Source organism: Montipora foliosa, chromosome 5, assembly GCF_036669935.1.
Source record: "Montipora foliosa isolate CH-2021 chromosome 5, ASM3666993v2, whole genome shotgun sequence".
Taxonomy (NCBI): domain Eukaryota; kingdom Metazoa; phylum Cnidaria; class Anthozoa; order Scleractinia; family Acroporidae; genus Montipora; species Montipora foliosa.
In genome coordinates, this window is record NC_090873.1 from 26,354,657 (window position 1) to 26,357,156 (window position 2,500).

Sequence of the window (2,500 nt, forward strand, 5' to 3'; positions counted from 1 at the left end):
CGCTATTTTGAAAAATAAGTTGTCATCTCGCAACAAGTTTGGTCTACCGGTCTATTGGAACTTCCTACTTTTTCTAAATCGACAATATTCTTTGCAGAAATGATGGATTAACGCTTTTCTGCATTCCTCTAAGATGATCTCTTTACCGGAGGTGACAATCTTGTCCGTTTCATCTAATACCGCTATTTAATTTCGCATGTGCGTTTCGCGAGGATGATTTCTGCGGCATGTTATTCGTTCTGCATTGTTTTTGTGAATCTGATCCACTTTGTTCGGCATAAAGGACAAAATTAACGGATTTAAAGGACATCAGATGAAGTAATTATCGTCGGAGATTATTGAAAAACATCATCTGTTCATATAATCCCATGGACGAGTCTTCATATATTAAATTTCATCACGAATATTTTAAGCCTGTCGTCGATGAAGCTCGCTGAAGACATCAAGGTTACTACCTCTCGTTATCGCCGGTACAGTTTGTTTCAACGTGGGAAGACAAATAACATCTTTTCATTATGCATATATTGATGTATAAGCTCAAGTATTCGTTGGTTGGGCGACTAATTGCCGTTCTTTTGGTATTCGCTCTTATTGTGCCTTTAATAACTCATTACTATTTGGGTAAACACATTGCGCCGTCGGAACACTTTCGCTCGAGATCGAAGTTGGACAAGCAGTTTGGCATGACAGACTCCTTGCTAGACAACATCGATGAGCTGAAATTTCAGGTTGACGAACTTAAAAGAATAAAGTTGTCCTTGGCGAACGAGCTAAGAGAACTAGAGGGCAGAAAAAGCAAGCTGCTCACAGATATTTCAACTTTTACTAAAAAGGCTGATGGCTTACGAAGTCAAGCTGAGCATCACCATTCGGATGTACTTCGAGCACAAAGGGAGCTTGAATTAATTAAACTTGCAAAACAGCGGGCAAATGATTGTCCACAATTGCCACATTTAAAGTTACCACAAGAAATTTTTGTCTCATCTCTTAGTAAGATCAATCCTTTGCCTGACAAGAGAACTTCCTCAAATTGTGATTTAAACAACTGCTTTGATTTTTCAAGATGTCCATTCAATTCTGGATTCCCTGTGTTTGTTTATGATTTTCCTTTAGGACGTCAGAGATATGATTCCACTATGGAGGTTGTGTGGGAGTTGTTAAAGGGAATTCCCAACTACACAATGGAACCAGAGAGAGCCTGTCTCTATGTAGTAATTGTTGGATCCTTAGAAGACATTGTTGATAAGAAAAATAATTCAGAGTTGGAATTAGATTTGCACTCACTGCCTTATTGGAGAGGAGATGGAAGGAACCATTTGATTCTACATGCTCCGTTATCTAAACAAGCCAAGCATACTTCTTCCTTATTAACTTTAAATATCAACACAGGACTTGCTTTAATGGCACAGACTACATTCTCTAGCAGTAGTAGATATCGCCATGGTTTTGATATTGTAGTGCCACCATTTACTGGACCTACCAAGGGAGAATTGTGGAATTTTGCGCCCTTTCAACTTCCAGCACAACGAAAACACTTGTTAAGTTTTCAAGCTGAACATGCTGCCAGTCTCCCTGAAGGAATGGCAGTTCTTCATAATCAACTAAACATGCTTGCCCAAGAGGCCAATGACTTCTTCATAGAGTTTTATTTGTCTAAATCTGACTTCTCAAGCTCCAGTGACGGCAGTGAATGGTTGTTGTGGGGGCAACTTGAAAACAGAACAAAAGTTCTCAGACATTCAACATTTACTTTAATATTAGATTCTGACAGCCCCAGCTGGGATTCTACACACATCCGACTTGCTGAAGCACTACAGTTTGGTGCCATACCAGTAATTCTTTTACGGAAGGTGATTCTTCCATTTAATGACATGATTGATTGGCATAAAGCTGCTATCATTTTAGCTCCAGCTCGTCTTTCAGAGTTGAATGTTTTGCTCAGAACCATCACAAACGAAGACATTCTTGAACTGCGACGCCAGGGTAGATTCCTTTGGCAAACTTATCTTTCAACTACTGATGTTTTGTTGAAGACTGTGTTAGCCACTGTAAGAACACGACTTGCACTTCCTGCTCACCCTGTGGCTGCATCTCCGACACCATCCCTCTTTAGTGAATCTCGGCCACCAGCAACAAATTCACTAGATCCTGAGGCAGCGATTGGGTTTCCACAACAATCTCCAACGTTTTTAAGGAATTTAACAGTAACTGTTGTGGACACAAACTTGGTGTGGAATTCTCCACCTGGTGCCTTTCAGATGTATCCAAGCTCACCATTTGATCCTATCCCACCCTCTTCTTCCCCTTTAAAAAACTCCAGTAAAGGGTTTGAACTGATAGGGAATGGACTAGGTGGGGCTGGAGTGGAGTTTAACAAGGCATTGGGGGGAAATTACCCCATGGAACAGTTCACTGTGGTTATCCTGACATACCAGAGGGAAATTGTCCTAATGGAATCCATACAGCGTCTTGTTGGGTTACAGTACTTGAACAAGGTTGT

The 2,500-nt window shown here is 40.6% G+C and overlaps 1 protein-coding gene across 1 annotated transcript in view; it reads left to right on the forward strand.

Annotated features, from left to right (window-relative positions):
- The window catches only part of LOC138003819 (exostosin-3-like), a 15,604-nt gene that overhangs the window by 5 nt on the left and 13,099 nt on the right, over positions 1 to 2,500 (forward strand). The window contains exon 1 of the mRNA XM_068850069.1: positions 1 to 2,500. This exon is cut by the window's left edge and continues 5 nt beyond it; it is cut by the window's right edge and continues 70 nt beyond it. Within this exon, the coding sequence (XP_068706170.1) occupies positions 516 to 2,500 (1,985 nt within the window). The 5' untranslated portion in view covers positions 1 to 515.